At 39.0% G+C, this 18,342-nt stretch overlaps 1 protein-coding gene across 2 annotated transcripts; it reads right to left on the reverse strand.

The window, feature by feature from the left end:
• Positions 1-731: 731 nt before the first annotated feature.
• On the reverse strand, positions 732-17,070 carry LOC127536919 (homeodomain-interacting protein kinase 1-like). 2 transcript variants are annotated; one of them, XM_051958361.1, is made up of 3 exons: positions 16,381-17,070; positions 16,022-16,210; positions 732-1,104 (listed from the first exon to the last, which is right to left on the reverse strand). In XM_051958361.1, exons 1-3 carry the CDS (start codon positions 16,753-16,755, stop codon positions 892-894), a joined length of 777 nt encoding a protein of 258 aa, XP_051814321.1. In that variant the 5' UTR covers positions 16,756-17,070; the 3' UTR covers positions 732-891. The 2 variants fall into 2 exon arrangements, with proteins under 2 accessions (XP_051814321.1, XP_051814320.1); XM_051958360.1 differs by lacking the exon at positions 732-1,104 and adding an exon at positions 15,498-15,874.
• Between the last annotated feature and the right edge of the window lie 1,272 nt (positions 17,071-18,342).

Genomic DNA, 18,342 nt, shown 5'->3' on the forward strand with positions numbered 1-18,342 from the left:
GTAGAAACACACTTACCAACTGCTGGTGGGGGAGCTGCTGTTGAGATAGCTTTTGGTGATGAAGGGATGGTTGAGGATACCGCTGGGGGTGATTCTGTCGTCCTCATCCCACCGAAGCATCGCCTTCAACAGCTCGATGCACTCCCTCCTCTCATCGGCCTCTGCTGGGTTGTCCGTCTCAGAGGACACCTGGTGCAGCAAACATTTTGAAAGTTCAACAGTGGTCAAATCACCTTCCACCGTCAAATGTGAATACCATAAATGAACGGGACTTTTCAGCAACTAGCTGCTGCTTCCTAAACTACCTACCGTTTTCATTTCATCCAGAGAGCCGAACTCGTAAACTGTGGGGTCGGAGTAGATGACATGGGCCACAAAATACTCAACAGGTGTCTGAAAGAAGAAAACAATGATGCTTACTAAAGTCTTTATCTTATTGAGTGAGTAAAGGTCAGAGGTAAAATCACAGTAGGAGCATTGTACCTTCAGCCGCCACAAACCATTAGACGTTTTCTGAAAAAAAAATCGTGATCTCCGGCCAGCATCGATGAGATGTTGCGGTGGCGGACCCAGCAGACGGATCATGCGTCGGAGCTGCAGACAAAACGTAACACCATGCTAGACCTGAAGCTAATTCTGTGACGGCTTCTAATGTGTTTCAGCTGCAGTAATTTACTCACTTTCCAGTATTCCGAGTCTGAGTCTGATTCTGATCCGAAGAGACTATCTTCAGTCATCATCCCGGCCATCACGCAGCCTAAGGACCAAACGTCGATGGCCTCTGAATACGGCAGGCCCAGGGTGATTTCTGGAGCTCTGAATGTGGAAAAAACATCAGATGAAGATGTGACACAGTAGACAGTAAGGAGACAGCGCTGAATGAAAGATTTCTCAATGTTTAAAAAGTATCAGTATTTCATACCTATATTCAAGTACTTGGAATAGCTCTCCTGCTTTGGCTTCCGACCTGTACTTGGCCATACCAAAGTCAATGAGCTTGACTCTGAAGGGCTGCTTCACGTGATCCACCATCATGATGTTATCCTCCTTCACATCACCGTGGATTATGCCAGCACTCTTTGCTGCATTCAAAGCTACAGCCACCTGCAAGTAACAACATTTATCAGGAGTTTGTTCAAGAAATCTGTCACATGACAATAAAAGTAGAAGTTGTAAAGGTTCCTGAACCACCGATGTTAATTTTAGCACCACTGAAGGAGAGAAATATAAGGAGACAATAGAAGGTCACACCTGCTGAATAACTGTGCGGACGTCTTCCAGTCGCATTTGCTGTGGTAAACTCTCCACATAGTCCCACAGGTCGATGTCCAATTTTTCAAGCACCAGGAGTCGCTTATTGTCTATGAAGACGTCTCCTTTGTACTCAATGATGTTGGACTCCTTCGAGTTGTGGCTCATGAGCTTTTTCAGGATGTCCGCCTGTGGAGACACAATATGTTTGCTGAGCCACATAGTCCAATCAGTTCTTCTCAACAACTAAAAAGTACATAACATGACCAGTACCACTACTCAGAATCTTGTAGTGGTACTACCTCTTTTTAAAACAATGTCTTTTTTATGTCACTGTTCAGCTGAAATCAGTCTCCTACCTCATGGTCTAGATTGTGCCGTATGGGCACCTTTATAGCCACGTGCTCTTCAGTGTTGGTTTTCACACATTCCAACACTCTTCCAAAGCCTCCAGCTCTCAGTTCTTTCACCACCGTGTAGCCTGTTGTGAATTCCAAACGCTGCCATGTGGTGCTCCCCTCGGAGGAAGATGAGGATGAGGATGAGGATGAGGATCCATCCATGCATCCTCTATACACCGCTTCATTCTCACTAGGGTCGCGGTGGGTGCTGGAGCCTATCCCAGCTGACTCGGGTGAAGGCGGGGGACACCTTGGACAGGTCGCCAGTCTGTCGCAGGGCGAGGATGAGGATGAGGATGAAGATGAGGATGAACTTTGAAAGTACATCTTTATCTTGTCCCAGAAGTCTGAAAGTGAAACAGACACAAAAGAGAACCATATATTATGGATGTCTTGTCAAACCATTGGTAATCTACCACACTGTTGTGATCTCAGTTTTCAATCATATTTGCTAAATATTGAACCAGTTATCATAAAACAACAGCACTGAGTGTTACACCCTGCTCTGAATTGTGTTATAAGGCATATTGGACAGTACTGCAGCAAAATTACATGGATGTTTCCTCAGAAACTCCAAAGTGTTTACTTCATTAAACAGAAGAGTGGAGTTACTTCACAAAAGTTTGGTTATCTCGATTTTGCTTAAATGTGGATGTCTCTGAGTTTGGTGTTAAGCTGGTTTCACTAAATTATTCAACAAACGAATAAATAACTCAATAAAATAAATTGAAATGCTGTCTCCACTCAGAGTTTTTGTGTTTGGCATGAATTCGAGAATGCCTTTAAAAACAATTTCAAAATTCTCAGCATTGTTTCATTTTGAAAATGGCATGTTAAATGACTAAAACTGGCACTGTTTTTCTCATCTATCTGCACTTAATAACTTATAGCGACATATTCTGAGTAATGTTGTTAGAAATTGTCGAAATCTCTCATTTGTCAGAACATTTTCTGCTCAACCATGTCTCATTTGACAGATTTTTTCTCACATAAAATATATTTCAAATATATTAAAAATACTAACTTTTAGAAATGTGTTCAGTATTTTTAATCACAAATCAAGATGTTTGAGATCATTTTTTTTAAAGCCTGTTTATCCACGTCCAGCACATTTTTTAACATATTACAGGCATTTGAGGTAATGTTTAAATGACAGTATCTCAAGAACTAATACAGATAAAGCATGATTTTTTTTTTATGGTTAGTTCTAGTTTCAACTACAGGACGAGTCGATGAAATAATCTCTGATAACAGGTGAATTGAAATTTAGAAACTAATTGAAACTGTCACTGAAAGTCTCATCTTTGAGCACACATTACCCCAAAAAAACAATAATGCAGAAATCAACCAATGATATTTTCTGACACTTTTGTACTTGCATGCCAGGATAATACAAAACAAAGCATACAGAATATTTTTTTTAACATTAAATGCTTGGTCACAAAAATGCAGGAGTACTGGTTGTTTTTAGTTATCCAGTTATGACCAAACCTGAACACATCACTTCCCTTCCACACTGCTAAGATCTTACTTTTTAATAATAAGATGTTCAAAATGACAAGACAAGTACAAAACTGAGTGTTACATCCTGTTCTGACTCACGGATTTCATTACAAATTGGACAGAGTTGTAGAAAAATAGATTTTAAAACTGCCTTCTGAATGTTTCCTCTGGTGTTTGCTTCATCAAACAGAACAGTGAAGTCACTTACCTCAAAAATGTTGGCTTCTTTGGACTTTGTTAAAAGTTTGATGTCGAGTTTAATCTCGATGTCCTGCGAGTTTCAGTGTAGTCCTGTTGTCCTGCTGAAATCCGTAAGACACTGACCAGAAGTGTCTGCACACTGACACTTGTATACTTCGTTTAAATGTAAACAAAGTCTAATTGGGAACTATTTTTTAGAGGTGTTCATTCTGCATAGAAACCATTGCATATCTTGACAACGGTACATCAGATCATGCTCAAACTTGGTAGGGGTATTGCAGGGGTCCTGAGGAAGTGCAGTGGGGAGTTTGAATCAGTTTGGATGAATGGTACTGCTTTTTCAATGCAATGAAATCAAGGTACTCACATTCTGACAGCAGTCTCAGCACTACTTGGTTTAAATGTAAACAAAGCAGCAGATATTTTTTAAACTTTTAACTGTCATATTTAATGTAAAGAAAGCACACAGTGGATGGGTTTGGGTTCATGTAAAATGCTGAAACACTGGTGTAGTCATTGTATATGAGGAATATGGCTTTCCAAAGGGAACAAACTTGGAGTTAGTTGAGCCTTTGCAGAAAACATGTTGGGGGTAAATGGTGCCAGTAAAATTTCAAATTTTGCATCTCATATAATGTAAGATCTGTCTCCATTTGTTCATGTATGACCTGATGGGCTGCAAAGTATGGGGTGCCGCTTGTAAAGCAGCTCATGTGCTGCATGCAAAAGAAGAAAGACACTAGATTGCACTGTCACTGTTTACCCTTGTTTTTCTGTTTTTGTTTTGGTGCAGCAAATCAGGGGCCTGTTTCACGAAGCAGGTTCACTGAAAACTCTGAGTTTCTTAACCCCGAAATGAGGGAAACTCAGAGTTTTCCGTTTCACGAAGCGAGGTAACTTAACCCCGAGACAGAGGGGTAACTCCAGCCTGTTTCACAAAGAGGGGTAATTTCAACTCTCGGTCAGTTACCGCAGTAACAGACTCTATGAGTTGAACCTTAATCTACATAAACAACCTAATCCGTCCTTACATTTACATTACCAGCTGCAGTCATGCTCTCACATCCAGCAGATGTTGTGTGTTGCGCTGCGGTTCTTTGCAAATGGAAGTTTTTATATAACGTCGGAGATGCAGAGTAAGGCAACTGTATGGAGGACATTCAGAAAAGTGTTCCTGATCCTGAAACGACTTTTACCATCATTGTAGCATTCCCTGGACATAAACCTGTCAGAGCATCAAGGAGGAGTTCCACAGGATTGCAGGTGAATGATGTAGAGATCTGTTAAATTCATTTAAATCATATTCTGTTAATGACATTGTGCTGCAACCTCAGACTGGGATTAGTCATTTGAATTTCTTTTAGGATTTCCCAGTGTGATTGGCTGCATAGATGCACACACATCCCCATCACAGCTCCCTCTCATCATGAACAGGAAGTCCATTCATAGCATAAATGTGCAGGTAGGCTACAGGTAGACTGACTACTGTTTCTAAATGTTAAAGACTGCATCATAGTTCAACATCTGTCATTCTCTGCACTGTCCAGATCATATGTGATGCTGCATACATCATTTCTAATGTGGAGGCCAAGTGGTCTGGGTCTGTTCATGACTCCAGGATTTATGGAGAGTCTAACCTGAGCAACAGACTGCAGCCTGGTCAGCAGCCTAAAGATTTTCACAATAGAATTCTCTTGTCTCCCTCCTTTAATATACTCTGATGTATCCACTATACATTACAGGAGAGTTTGATGGCCTTCTGCTGGGTGACAGGAGTTACCATGCCAACCCAGGCTGATGACCTCATACCCTGACCCTGAACCAGGCCCCCAACAAAACTTCAACTGGACTCACGGCAGGACCAGGGCCCGGGTGAAGATGACCATAGGCCTGCTGAAAGGCCGTTTCCAGCGCCTACATCACCTCAGGGTGACCCCTGAGAGGGCCTGTGATATTACTGTGGCATGTGTTGTTCTTCATAATATTACCACTATTAGAGGAGAGCAACACCCTGCCCTACAAACTGAAGACCCAGATGATGAGCCCATCCACCTGCAGCTATCCAGGACAGCAGAGCAGTCAGAGACACCGTATGCAATAATCACTTTAGAGTTTAAGTCACCATCATCACCACCACAGCAAATAAAGACATGATACACATTTCATTTGGTCTTCTTTATTTCCTACAAATAAAACAGATAGTTCAGTTCATGTTCCAATAATTAACATTGTAGCGGTACTACGTTATGATTTATTGCTCTCGTTATCAATAATTGGGGCACCACCCTAGATCTCTAGGGAAAAAATTAATATTAATAAAAAATTAATATTCATAAAAATTTTTGATCAATCTCATATCAAAAAGTCTTGAATCCTCGTTTAAATTGACCACATTCTACACAAAGAAACACAAGACTGTAATTTGGTCTAAAATGAGGTATTTATTAACTATTCTATGAAAATAATTACAAGTGAACTATGTACAATGTAGATATGGTGTGTGTGTGTGCGTGCAGGACTACGTGTGTGCGTGCGTGAATGTGTGGAATGTGGGAGTGTGTGTGTGGTGTGTGCATGTGTGAGAGATGTGGAAGTAGGTGTGAGAGAGAAGGAAATATGGTGAGGATTAGCCAGAGCTAACCTAACGAGGTAATCGGTAATTTGGATTAAGAATTCTAATGATTTGTAAAAGAATAAATTGATTAAATGAATTAAATGACCAAGCGGTTAGTACATCACCCATAGAATGGAATCAGAGCAAACTCAGCTGGAGTTATTGAAGTGAACCGTCATGGGGCTGGGACTTGCGAGGCCTTCAGATTATGCACACGGTCTGGACCTGCAGGTTCGGAACGGTGCGTCGTCGTTGTTGTGGCCACGCCTTGATGTCCTGCCGCGGGTTGATCGGTTATGTGCACATGGACCTGGTTCGACAGGTCTCAGCTGAGTGTTGCTTGGCTTAAAAATGATGGTTCTCAGGCTTTAGCCAAGAAAAACGGGTGTTGATGAAAAATTGTCAAAATTAAGAAAAATAAATGCTGGTTCTGAATCGGTTCTTCAGATTAAAACGAATAACGAGCAAAATGTCTCCTTAAGTTACAAAAATGTTAAAAGATAAATAGTTAACAAAGTTAGATGGTGAGGGAATTTCAAAGATAGGAAAAACGCGCTTTAGGTAAGAAAATAATGGGAATCTCTGTTATGGATTCCTCAGGTAGTGAAGAAAGGGATAAGAGGCGGTAAGAGAGAGGGTCGGTAAGAGAGTAAGAGAGTAAAATGTGGGCTACGGCTGACTTTATCTGTGGGTCCAGCTAAGGGGAGGACCTGGGCGGAGAGAGAGAACTTTTAGGCGCGAGTCTGGTGGAATTTAGAATCTCTTTGTTCTCACAAAGTAGAGAAGAAAGAGGAGTCCAGAATGGATTAAAATATGATATTAAACGCGCAAAACACGATCTGTCTATCCCACCATATTCAGTTGTGTGGAAGTGAAATGTGTAGATTAATACATATGTTCATATGATGTGAATCATTTCATTCATAACTGTATGTTTATGTTTATGACATTAAAAATATGTATCACAGTGAGAATATAACAACAAGTCAGAGATTTGGTAACAGGTAAATACAATGGTCATCATTCAACCTAAATGGAGAGGAAATTCAGAGGTTCATACTGGAATTCATTCCAAAATCATAGTATCCTGGGGAAGAAATGATTAACATCACAAATTAATAAATCGACTTCTATCAGACATGCAAATATGATCTTCAAATATGACATAGATGAAACACTGTGAGTAACTGTGGTAAATCTGGAAAAACCAAATGCATATAGAAATATTAATTTGGCAAGTGTTTTTGTTTAAGTTCAGTTCCAGTCTCTTTGTTTCAGTCAAAGAGAGTGAGAGGGTGACTCCAGCCTTCAGCCATAAAGTTTTACGACTTGTTATCTGATCTGTGGAATGCAGAGACGTCTCCGGCTGAGGGTCTCCTAAAGCTGAAAAGGGATGTTAGCATGAAAGTTCATTAAACAAACATCCATAGCATATAATTGAAAGTCATTGTCTTTTAAAAAGAAGAAGTTATTCCAGGGGTTTAAATGTTCACATGAGCTCCATCCTTCTGTGAATGAAAACCTACAGAAATACAAATGTCTCAATCCTCCTATAGAGATGGGTGTTGGTCAGTGCTGGAGAGAGGGAGAGCTTATCTGAGTTTTGATCAGCTCAGGAATTCCAGAGCCTTTGCAGTCTTGCTACAACATAATTCACCTGTGACCATCACCCACCTCTAACTTGTGCTCCAGTATTTCAATTTCCAGATCTGCCCTCCTAATCTGTTTTTGGATTCTTCTCAGCAAATGCAGTTTGTAAATCCCTTTTACTGATAACTGGGAATACATAGAGGACATGAAATTATACAGTTGCACATGAATTCCATGGGATGAAGCTCTGGTGTTTCCTGAACATCCATCTCACTGTGTCAGTCTGTGCAGTGGAAGCTGAGGAATCATCCTGCTGCTGTCCAGCCATGCTCTGTTAAAAGGATGAGAATGTGCAATACTTCAGTGTAGGCTAAATGTCACACTCTATATTCCACCCAAAATGTGAATGGGAAGAGAACTATCAGTAACATACCTCTGTATGCCTTTCTGGATCCCCCTCTGTAAAGGCAGTAGACACAGTTTCATCCTCTTCATCCTAGATCAGTGACATGTTTCAGTACACTTAAACTACCATTTGGATAAATCTTTGGAGTATTGCCTACTTACAGTTACAAGGTCTGTTGTGGTGTGAAGGGGCCAAAAGACAAAAAAAAGACACAAAAGAGAACTAAATAATCATATGTACATATATATATATATATATATATATATGGCATGCCATTTAGGAAATTATATATATAATGAAAGTCGATATATATATAATGAAAGTCGATATATATATAATGAAACTTGATATATATATAATGAAAGTTGATATATATATATATATATATATATATATATATATATATATATATATATCAAGTTTCATTATATATATATCGACTTTCATTATATATATATCAACTTTCATTATATATATATATCAAATCTTTTTTCCTACCGAGCCCCGGAAGGGACATGTCCGTATGGCGAAGCGACAATGAAGGACACTCACCCGGACGAGAATTTTATTGAGTTTTATTTTGAAATCGGCCTGAAATACACAGACATTCAAGCAGTGCGATGCGCTAAGAGTCTGCCATGCAGACCAGCGATCCTGATAATGGTAAGTTTTATTTCTCCAACATCCTGCTGTTATCCTACTATGAATACGCTAGCTACAACAGTCCCACATCAGTATTATGAACGTTCCGCCAGCTAACGCGGTCCGGACACCGGATCACTGATTAGAGGTTGGCGTTGAACTACTGTTTGCCAGCCAGTTAGCCGCTGGTAAGCTAACAAGCTATGAAACAACTCCTTATAAAACCGGAGGAAAGCAGCAGCAATATTTCAGTCCAAGACCTGTATTCAGAACCTCCCACGCTGTTACACAATGACCCATTCATCATATTACTGAACTATATGGTTATCATTGAAATTTCCCTTGAAGAACCAGTGAACTCTTTGCGAACACATTTTAATTTATGTGTTGATTATGTTTCCTATCAGTAATACAAGTCTAAAAAACTGATTCAAATGATCAAGTTAACACAATGAAGTAAAGAGTACTGGTAATCTGCAGCTATTTTCATAATTTCAAGGTAAAATTCTGATGTGTGATTTTCTAGCTTTGCAGATGTGGAAATCCAATGCACTGATTTCTTATACACAGATGCTTTTGGTGTTTTTTGTTGTAAAATAAAACAAGGCATTTATCACTGTTGGAAATTATTACAGGTATTATTTGTAACACTTTCTAACATTGTATGGACAAAGCAATAAATCAGTTAATGGATAAAATCATTTGTATTACAGATGCTATCAACAGCATGTCTTGTTCATTTTATTTAGTTGTCGGCCTTGGATGATGAGGTCCAGTTACCAGGAGCACTAGTCCGCAGCTTACTGGTTCCGTCCTGCAGCTCCTCCACGCTGTCCTCCTCTCTACAGACCAAATCAAGTAAGATCTGTTTAGACTATGCAGACATCAACATGATCAGTATGTTATCTTTTGACCCATCCTAAAATCACAAAATAGAACATTTACTTTAAGTTAACTGTGTTTATGAAAATAGAAAATAATTACTGACAACTAGTACTTTTTGGATGCTTTTATGCAGGAAAAGGGAACCAGGAAGCTGCTGTGGATCCTCTGCAGTATCTGGAGAGGTCAGAGGAACGGTTCTTGGAACAGATCGGAAGACACCAAGACGTGACCTCTGCCATGCTCCAGAACATCCAGAAGATGAATGAAAACCTTGGTTGCACTGATGGGACACATGGTGTCGGTGCTGGAGCAACTGTCCCAGAATTAAACTGCATTGTTGACTATTGGCTTTTCTAGAAAATAAATCTTTTTTAGTACTTCACCTGTTTTATATTTTACCCATGCACTTTGGGTGAATAAACAGAAATTTGTGATGAGAGATGCAAATTTTGTCTATAATCTACAGAGACTTTATTCAGTGTTCAGTGCACACTTTTGTTACACACATTTTGACAGATAAGCAGTTGTGCTTTTCAAGCAGATTTTAGTCAGAAACATCAGTAGCATATGTTTTTTTTTTACTGTTACACCAATCTAGGTAGATAAACTGCACTACTGCAGCAGATATATTATTGAAATGTGCTTCTATTATGTGTCTACATACACTGCTCACAAATAGTTATTCAACTTTTGGGTGAAATTGATGGAAAATATAAAAAGTGCATGCTGTAGTGATATATCATAAAAGTAGGGTATTTAACTAGAAACATGAAATAGTGATTTCCTCATCTCAAAAAATTTGATTGAATCAAAAGCTAACAACAGTGGAGGGTATGTCACAATAAAAATGTCTCAGTTTGGACAGAACAGCAGCCTTCAGCTGAAATCCAGTACAATTGTGTCCCACCAGTGGCGTGATCATGGATGTGTCCAGGCAGCAGCTGACCTCTGCCTCGTAATTAGCCTTAAGACCAGCTATAAAGATAAACATAGATATTATCATTATCATCAACATATGGTGCATGTGTTTAACCTTTAAGCTATGTAGGGATGCAAATGTAGTCGAAGCTAAGTAGCTAAGCTAATGCTAACACGTTCAGTGTTCAGAATCAAAACATCTCTAAAAATTACCTGTTTTCTCAAACGTAGTTGCCGTTCCCTGTGACAACCATGAAGACAGATAGATAATCACAGAAGAGCTCATCTGAAGAGCAAATGTCCAATAAGGTTCCTGTTTTTGTTTGCCATGTCCTTCCAGGGCTCAGTAGGAAAAAGTCTGAATATATGGAATGAAACTTTGAATAGATGGAATGAAAATCTGAACATTCTATATTCCGACTTTCATTCCATATATATATCTCAACTTTCATTATATATATATATATATCGACTTTCATTATATACATATCAAGTTTCATTATATATATATCGACTTTCATTATATATATATCAACTTTCATTATATATATATCAAGTTTGATTACATATATATCGACTTTCATTATATATATATATCAAGTTTGATTATATATATATCAAGTTTGATTATATATATATATCGACTTTCATTATATATATATAAGTTTCATTATATATATATCGACTTTCATTATATATATATATATATATATATATATATATATATATATATGCATCCATGACCTTTTATACCACCGTTTTACAGGCATCTACTTTCTTTCTGTTGGCTGAGCAGAAGTCTATGTTAGTTTAAATAGGCTTAATTATTTAACAGGACATGATATGGATGCAGACATTTAGGCTATGTGGATAAAACAACTGCACAGTCAAACAGCCACTTAATATTTAGGCTTCTTTACAATGTAAAACTTGATCAACATGAAGTACCTCCATGAGATAATGCCGAGGTCTTACCTGTTTGAACAGTGTTTTTATATTTCATCTTAAGCTGCTGCCCCGTTTGCTTCTCCCCCGCGAGATTTCACCTAAATGAAATAACTTCATATTCTACCGTTCAGACAGTTATTCCCTGTAATATTATTACGATTACAAAGGACTACATTTAAACTTACGCACTGATCCGGGCAGCAATGCTCTCCACGCCGTCTCCCTCTCTTTTGCAGCTGCAGCAGTGTTGCAGTTCTTTCTAAAAACGTGTTCAAACTCGCCATATGAGCGCGTTAAAAACTTCCAGTTGAAAAACGCAGCCTTTCGCTTCCCCGTTTCCATGGTGACTCGTTGAATCGGGGTTCCATTGATGCTGTCTTTTCAGAGTTGCGGTGCACGCGCTTGACTCCGGGTCAAATTACTCCGAGTTGATTAAACCAACTCAAACCAGCCGTTGTGAAAGTGAAAACTCAGAGTTTTCTATCTCTGAGTAGATCAACTCAGAGTTGCGGAAGAAACTCAGAGTTTCTTGAACTTGCTTCGTGAAACAGGCCTGTGGTATTGGAGATGTTTGACGCTGTCCAGAGATGAAGACAACAAAAGAAGTGGAAACTTTAGTTGAAATGTTCGCTGTATCAGAACTTATTCAAAAAAAGCTGTATCCGTCTCTGATGCTACGCATCAGCTCTTCTTCAGAAAGATCAAAAACCACCTTGAGAATGTGTGAAAATGGCAACTTTTAAAAATCTTTTCTCAACTTTTGCTGTTTCCAGTAACATTTTCTATTGTGACACTTCCAACATGGAAAAAAATGCATCACAGATTTGATTAATAATTCATATTGTGTTAGAATATGTGAATAATAATGTTAAAATAACACAATATTAAGTTAAAAATGTTGCATATTAGTAAAATACATTATAAAGTTTGCTAATGATAACTGCTACTTCCATGTTGGAAATGAAAGTGTTTTTCTAATTATGATTTGACAGAACATGGTCTGGTGGTAATAAACATTTTATTATTATTAACATGATTTGGGTTTTTATTATCACTGTAAAGCACCTCGTGATTTTGTAGCTGTGAAACGTGCTCTAGAATTAAATTTTACTTACAGCAAAAGTCATTTCAGTTCAAATGCTCACTATATCAGAACTCATTTATAAAAACATCTTTCCAACTGTCATTCTGTGCAACAACGCTTTCAAAAGAGCAAAAACAAAAAAACAAAAAACGCCTCTGGTAAGTATAAAACGTCATTTTTTAAAACGTTTTCTCAAATTTTGCTGTTGAAATATATTTGAAAAACATATGTTAAAATATGCTGCGTATTATGCATCAATATATGACATTTACAAAGGCTGGTACTCATCTCCTATTACTATAAGTAAAGCTTTTGTTAATTTTCACATTACAGAATATGGTCAGGTGGTAATAAAGATTTTAAGTTAACATGCACTGTTTTTATTATATTGGATCAGTTATATCGAGAGCTGATGTGCAACAAGAATATGACGTTGAGTTAATGTGCATTTTAATTTACTTTTGCACCTAATCTTACCAATACCAGTAATCTGGAGCCAAGATGGATCCTATTCTGTCCTGCTGAGCTTGTTGGTGGATGCAGCTGTAATGTCAGCAGCATTACAGCTGCTGGTGTTCTGGCTAAAACTAACTTCACCGCCGTCTCGGCCAGATTCAGGTTGGGTTGGTTGAATAAGTACGGCAGATATTTTGGCCTGACTTTCAGAGGTTTGAGGTCAACATCTGTCCATATTTGGATTTAGAAGGATTGAGATTGTTGTGAAACTCTTAACACGGTTATCTTCACCTCACCTGCTTTCTAGTGACACAGGCAAACAAACAAACATGGTGGAAAAAAAGAAAACAGAGGAGAAACTACTGGAACTGTAGTTTGACAGCAAAATGAATGAGTGGATAACAAAAAAAAATCAATAATAGTAATGTTTTTTGCTTTGAAAATGTGGTTGTTTTAGATTGGTAATTTATTTTTCTTTGGTTTTGGGAAGTCTGACCTTCAAGACTATAGTGGAGGAAATTGTGTTTTCAATGACAATTTTTTTCAATGGTAATTTTTTTTCAATGACAACCAATACTGTCTCTATTTTAGCTCCATGAGGAAATGCCTGACCATCTGAGCAAACAACGAGCTCTGCAAAATTAACTACACAATGAAAATGTAAAGGATTACAAATGATTAAGATTGATAGTTATGGCAGACTTGTAAGTTGCGGAGTGCAGGAAAAATAACTTCATCACTCATTGCAATGAGATGTGCTTGCCACTTTAAACCCTTGTAACACCACTTTGTTTACAAGGCATGTTTTGTTTTTAAAAAGTCTTCAAAATGCACACTCTTTTTAGAGCCAGAAAGTGTAAAAATGCAGTTTCTGGTGGTTCAACCTTCCGACTGTTTGTAATAAATACCATCAGTTTTGTGTGGTTACATAGAGAAAACATCTTGAAAATAAGCTTAAAATTGTCAGATTTCATTGTAGTCACTTTATTTAAAATGTCAAATTTAAAAATTCACCGAAAATAACGATGGGAATTGTAAAAAAAAGAAAGCCAAAGATTCTCTGCTCTGCACGGCAACTGAGAAGCCATGACTGACTCAGGGCAGTTGTGAGCAACAACCATGTGACCAAAATCCAGACACTTTTTGGGTAAACCTTTCAATTCATTTTCAATACATTTTATTTTCCAGTTCAAATGTGTCATCTCAAGACACTTCAGTGAGGAAAGTAAAGACAAAACTATAGAAAGAAATCCAACAAATCCAAAGTTTCCTTTGGATTCCCTGTCTGAGCAAGCACTTGGCGACAGTGGGGAGGTAAAACTCCCTTTTTCAGGAAGAACCCTCCAGCAGAACCAGGCTCAGACAGGGCGGCCATCTGCCTCGACCGGTTGGGGTGAGGGTGACAGTGAAAGACACTTGACAGTGCTGCTCAGTTCATCACATCGGACGCACAGCAGCAGCAGAACGTCTTCTTTATCCAAGAGAAGACGCGTTGGAAGCAGTTCTTCTTCTTCTTCGTCTTCCTCTGTTCCTTCTCACTGACCTCGGTGTCTTCATCATCATTACTATCCTCGCTGTCGTCAGTGTCTTCAGCAGTGTCAGCATTGTCACTGTCTTCATGCTCACTGCTCTTCAGGTCTTTGTCCTCATCAGGCAAGCCTGTCAGGTTAATTCTGTTTTCAGGATCTGCAGGCTTAACCATGATGAACTTGCTGGTGGAGGGTCTCGGTTCATCGCTAAAAAAGGAAACATACACTGTTGGGTTTACATCTGACGAGCAGAGAATGTAAACATGGAAATCAGCAAAAGTTCATATCAGTCTTTTGTCACCTGCTGGGCTGCTAATGTCTCACAACCTGTGTACAAAGTAAGTAGAAACACACTTACCAACTGCTGGTGGGGGAGCTGCTGTTGAGATAGCTTTTGGTGATGAAGGGATGGTTGAGGATACCACTGGGGGTGATTCTGTTGTCCTCATCCCACCGAAGCATCGCCTTCAACAGCTCGATGCACTCCCTCCTCTCATCGGCCTCTGCTGGGTTGTCCGTCTCAGAGGACACCTGGTGCAGCAAACATTTTGAAAGTCCAACAGTGGTCAAATCACCTTCCACCGTCAAATGTGAATACCATAAATGAACGGGACTTTTCAGCAACTAGCTGCTGCTTCCTAAACTACCTACCGTTTTCATTTCATCCAGAGAGCCGAACTCGTAAACTGTGGGGTCGGAGTAGATGACATGGGCCACAAAATACTCAACAGGTGTCTGAAAGAAGAAAACAGTGATGCTTACTAAAGTCTTTATCTTATTGAGTGAGTAAAGGTCAGAGGTAAAATCACAGTAGGAGCATTGTACCTTCAGCCGCCACAAACCATTAGACGTTTTCTGAAAAAAAAATCGTGATCTCCGGCCAGCGTCGATGAGATGTTGCGGTGGCGGACCCAGCAGACGGATCATGCGTCGGAGCTGCAGACAAAACGTAACACCATGTTAGACCTGAAGCTAATCCTGTGACGGCTTCTAATGTGTTTCAGCTGCAGTAATTTACTCACTTTCCAGTATTCCGAGTCTGAGTCTGATTCTGATCCGAAGAGACTATCTTCAGTCATCATCCCGGCCATCACGCAGCCTAAGGACCAAACGTCGATGGCCTCTGAATACGGCAGGCCCAGGGTGATTTCTGGAGCTCTGAATGTGGAAAAAACATCAGATGAAGATGTGACACAGTAGACAGTAAGGAGACAGCGCTGAATGAAAGATTTCTCAATGTTTAAAAAGTATCAGTATTTCATACCTATATTCAAGTACTTGGAATAGCTCTCCTGCTTTGGCTTCCGACCTGTACTTGGCCATACCAAAGTCAATGAGCTTGACTCTGAAGGGCTGCTTCACGTGATCCACCATCATGATGTTATCCTCCTTCACATCACCGTGGATTATGCCAGCACTCTTTGCTGCATTCAAAGCTACAGCCACCTGCAAGTAACAACATTTATCAGGAGTTTGTTAAAGAAATCTGTCACACAACAATAAAAGTAGAAGTTGTAAAGGTTCCTGAACCACCGATGTTAATTTTAGCACCACTGAAGGAGAGAAATATAAGGAGACAATAGAAGGTCACACCTGCTGAATAACTGTGCGGACGTCTTCCAGTCGCATTGGCTGTGGTAAACTCTCCACATAGTCCCACAGGTCGATGTCCAACTTTTCAAGCACCAGGAGCCGCTTATTGTCTATGAAGAAGTCTCCTTTGTACTCAATGATGTTGGACTCCTTCGAGTTGTGGCTCATGAGCTTTTTCAGGATGTCCGCCTGTGGAGACACAATATGTTTGCTGAGCCACATAGTCCAATCAGTTCTTCTCAGCAACTGAAAAGTACATAACATGACCAGTACCACTACTCAGAATCTTGTAGTGGTACTACCTCTTTTTAAAACAATGTCTTTTTTATGTCACTGTTCAGCTGAAATCAGTCTCCTACCTCATGGTCTAGATTGTGCCGTATGGGCACCTTTATAGCCACGTGCTCTTCAGTGTTGTTTTTCACACATTCCAACACTCTTCCAAAGCCTCCAGCTCTCAGTTCTTTCACCACCGTGTAGCCTGTTGTGAATTCCAAACGCTGCCATGTGGTACTCCCCTCGGAGGAAGATGAGGATGAGGATGAGGATGAGGATCCATCCATGCATCCTCTATACACCGCTTCATTCTCACTAGGGTCGCGGTGGGTGCTGGAGCCTATCCCAGCTGACTCGGGCGAAGGCGGGGGACACCTTGGACAGGTCGCCAGTCTGTCGCAGGGCGAGGATGAGGATGAGGATGAGGATGAAGATGAGGATGAACTTTGAAAGTACATCTTTATCTTGTCCCAGAAGACTGAAAGTGAAACAGACACAAAAGAGAACCATATATTATGGATGTCTTGTTAAACCATTGGTAATCTACCACACTGTTGTGATCTCAGTTTTCAATCATATTTGCTAAATATTGAACCAGTTATCATAAAACAACAGCACTGAGTGTTACACCCTGCTCTGAATTGTGTTATAAGGCATATTGGACAGTACTGCAGCAAAATTACATGGATGTTTCCTCAGAAACTCCAAAGTGTTTACTTCATTAAACAGAAGAGTGGAGTTACTTCACAAAAGTTTGGTTATCTCGATTTTGCTTAAATGTGGATGTCTCTGAGTTTGGTGTTAAGCTGGTTTCACTAAATTATTCAACAAACGAATAAATAACTCAATAAAATAAATTGAAATGCTGTCTCCACTCAGAGTTTTTGTGTTTGGCATGAATTCTAGAATGCCTTTATAAACAATTTCAAAATTCTCAGCATTGTTTCATTTTGAAAATGGCATGTTAAATGACTAAAACTGGCACTGTTTTTCTCATCTATCTGCACTTAATAACTTATAGCGACATATTCTGAGTAATGTTGTTAGAAATTGTCGAAATCTCTCATTTGTCAGAACATTTTCTGCTCAACCATGTCTCATTTGACAGATTTTTTCTCACATAAAATATATTTCAAATATATTAAAAATGCTAACTTTTAGAAATGTGTTCAGTATTTTTATTCACAAATCAAGATGTTTGAGATCATTTTTTTTAAAAAGCCTGTTTATCCACGTCCAGCACATTTTTTAACATATTACAGGCATTTGAGGTAATGTTTAAATGACAGTATCTCAAGAACTAATACAGACAAAGCATGATTTTTTTTTTTTTATGGTTAGTTCTAGTTTCAACTACAGGACGAGTCGATGAAATAATCTCTGATAACAGGTGAATTGAAATTTAAAAACTAATTGTAACTGTCACTGAAAGTCTCATCTTTGAGCACACATTACCCCAAAAAACAATAATGCAGAAATCAACCAATGATATTTTCTGACACTTTTGTACTTGCATGCCAGGATAATACAAAACAAAGCATACAGAATATTTTTTTAACATTAAATGCTTGGTCACAAAAATGCAGGAGTACTGGTTGTTTTTAGTTATCCAGTTATGACCAAACCTGAACACATCACTTCCCTTCCACACTGCTAAGATCTTACTTTTTAATAATAAGATGTTCAAAATGACAAGACAAGTACAAAACTGAGTGTTACATCCTGTTCTGACTCACGGATTTCATTACAAATTGGACAGAGTTGTAGAAAAATAGATTTTAAAACTGCCTTCTGAATGTTTCCTCTGGTGTTTGCTTCATCAAACAGAACAGTGAAGTCACTTACCTCAAAAATGTTGGCTTCTTTGGACTTTGTTAAAAGTTTGATGTCGAGTTTAATCTCGATGTCCTGCGAGTTTCAGTGTAGTCCTGTTGTCCTGCTGAAATCCGTAAGACACTGACCAGAACTGTCTGCACACTGACACTTGTATACTTCGTTTAAATGTAAACAAAGTCTAATTGGGAACTATTTTTTAGAGGTGTTCA

Source organism: Acanthochromis polyacanthus, chromosome 13 (assembly GCF_021347895.1).
Source record: "Acanthochromis polyacanthus isolate Apoly-LR-REF ecotype Palm Island chromosome 13, KAUST_Apoly_ChrSc, whole genome shotgun sequence".
In the NCBI taxonomy this organism is placed as follows: domain Eukaryota; kingdom Metazoa; phylum Chordata; class Actinopteri; family Pomacentridae; genus Acanthochromis; species Acanthochromis polyacanthus.

Bases quoted from the DNA above. Each gene is read 5' to 3' on its own strand.
- LOC127536919 (XM_051958361.1), bottom strand. From the start codon at position 16,755: ATGTACTTTCAAAGTTCATCCTCATCTTCATCCTCATCCTCATCCTCA. The intron at 16,211-16,380 runs GTAGGAGACTGA...GTGTCTCCACAG, and splicing joins GGCACAATCTAGACCATGAG to GCGGACATCCTGAAAAAGCT. The intron at 1,105-16,021 runs GTGTGACCTTCT...TGTTACTTGCAG, and splicing joins TCCGCACAGTTATTCAGCAG to GTGGCTGTAGCTTTGAATGC.